At 41.0% G+C, this 2,309-nt stretch overlaps 1 protein-coding gene across 1 annotated transcript in view; it reads right to left on the reverse strand.

Moving 5' to 3' along the window:
• SNTG1 (syntrophin gamma 1) overlaps positions 1 to 2,309 on the reverse strand; it is a 324,127-nt gene that overhangs the window by 41,038 nt on the left and 280,780 nt on the right. The window contains exon 12 of the mRNA XM_018564206.1: positions 1,425 to 1,554. Within this exon, the coding sequence (XP_018419708.1) occupies positions 1,425 to 1,554 (130 nt within the window). The remainder of the gene's footprint in view (positions 1 to 1,424; positions 1,555 to 2,309) is intronic.

The raw sequence follows: 2,309 nt of genomic DNA on the forward strand, positions 1-2,309 counted from the left end.
GCTAACGGTAGCACCATTCTTTCCTCCAACTTCATGTTCACTATATCACCTCACTCTGCTCTCAGTCTTCATCACAGCAATTGTCTCCGCCAGGCGAGTGTCGGAATTGCAAGCCTTTTCCTGCAAGGAACCGTATTGCCAGTTTTTTCCTGACCGGGTAGTGCTGAGGCCTGTGCCTTCATTCTTACCAAAGGTTTCCTCGCTGTTCCATTTCAATTGGGAATCAGTCCTACCAAGCCTGTCGGCTGCAATCCTGTCGACTGGGGAGGAGTATCTCGGAAGATTAGATGTGGTTGGCATTCTTTCCACTTATTTGTTGCGGACAGGGAGTTTCCGCACCACCGATAGACTCTTTGTGATGCCCGGTGGACCGAGGAAGGGAGCCGCCGCTTCCACGAGAATCTTATCCACTTGGGTGGTAAAAGCTGTCCAGTCTGCTTATAGGGCATCGGGTCTTCCCCCTCCGCAAGAAGTCAGGGCTCATTCTACGAGGTCGCTGGCTGCGTCTTGGGCAGCCTACGCGAAAGTTCCGGTAGAGGTCGTCTGTAAAGCAGCGAGTTGGTCGTCCTCTAATACGTTCATTAAACATTATAGTGTCGATGTGTCTAATGCTGCGGACTCAGCCTTTGGGGCGTCCGTATTGTCTTCTGCGGCTTCAGCAGTTTATTAAATTATTTGGCATGTTTCCCTCCCTTGTGGTTATTGCTTGCTATGTCCCATTAGTATGCCGACATGAGGAGAGCCAGGAATACGGAAAATTGTTATCACATACTTACCGTAATTTTCCTTTCCTGGCTCTCCTCATGTCGGCATAGCGTCCCTCCCATGCCTTCGCTCGGCGTGTTATTGAACACAGAGGAGGTGGGAGAAGGGGGCTTTATGCTCTAGTTAGGGGTGGTCCTATTAGGAGCCGGGGGCGGGGTTAACCCATTAGTATGCCGACATGAGGAGAGCCAGGAAAGGAAAATTACGGTAAGTATGTGATAACAATTTTCCGTAATATATATATATACACATATATATATATATCTTTTTTTGATATTGATAATCCATTAGTTTAACATTGCATACATTAGTGCACAACATTGATCTATTACAATGGAAAATATATTTTTCTAATAGCAATGATTTCTTTAAATAATCATTAGTATTCTGCATTTTGTGTCCATCAGAACTAAGTAACAATCCATATAACAGTGCCCCTGAATCTTGATACCAGAAACACAAATGAAAACCGCAGGCAGAAGCTCACTTTTCATGAATGTTTTATAGATGATTTAGCTACAATATTATGTTGATTGCTCACGAGATGCACTGAGCTTTCCTTATTTGAAGATAAAACAAGGTGGTATCTGAAAGGCACTGGAACTAAAGGATTACAGACAAAAGGCTTTTAAACGAGTCAAAAGGTCATTTTTACTTACATTGTGCTTTGTGAGATTCGAAATATTAGTTGATATAGATTGTAACCACTCAATGCACTCATCAGCAGATAAACACTGAATTATTCCACTGCAAACACCATCTACCGCAGTGATCTGAAATGCATTCTGCCTGTAAATACAGCAATGGTTTAAAACACATTCAATCGACTCTGGAAAACAGTTACAATAACACAAACAAATATGCAAATTATGAAAAAGAAGTGTTGCTTACAATATCATGCATATTTAAAATGAAACCACAAACATTATAATTGTCCCATATTTATTTATTTTTTTATATAGTGTAAACTTTTTTTTTTTTTTTTTTTGCTGCACTATAGAGAATACAAATATTCATTCCATTGTATTGAGCACATACATTCTGAATACATTCAGGTGTTTGGAGATTGGTGGAAACTGTCTGCAGTGCGAGGAGGAAATGCGAAGCAAAAAAACACCCAAAAATGAGGGAATTTCATACATGACAGATGTCAGGATGGAATGAAATCCAGAAATTGATCACAGTAAGTCAGACATGCTATACACTGTGTCACAGGTTTGTCAATAGTCCACCTCTAACCTACCCCAATCAGCTGTCTAGCCTTTGTGTCACCCTACCAAGATTAGAAGTCAGAGCCAAACCAAGACCAGGTTAGAGAGGCTGAAAGAGACATTCTGCCCACTCAGCATTACTACACCTTCAACAGACTCCCTCAGAATTGGCATGCATGCTGACGCAAAGCATGTGATTAGCGCAAAGAAATCACAACCTTTTTTTTTTTCAAGAGCTTGGTGCAATAATCGTCAGCATTCTATTTAGCTTGCACCTTTAACAAGTTAATTTACATATCCTTGCACATTAACCAAAAATCTTTATGTATTAAT

Source organism: Nanorana parkeri, unplaced genomic scaffold (assembly GCF_000935625.1).
Source record: "Nanorana parkeri isolate BGI_ZX_2015 unplaced genomic scaffold, ASM93562v1 scaffold735, whole genome shotgun sequence".
NCBI classification, from domain to species: Eukaryota; Metazoa; Chordata; class Amphibia; order Anura; family Dicroglossidae; genus Nanorana; species Nanorana parkeri.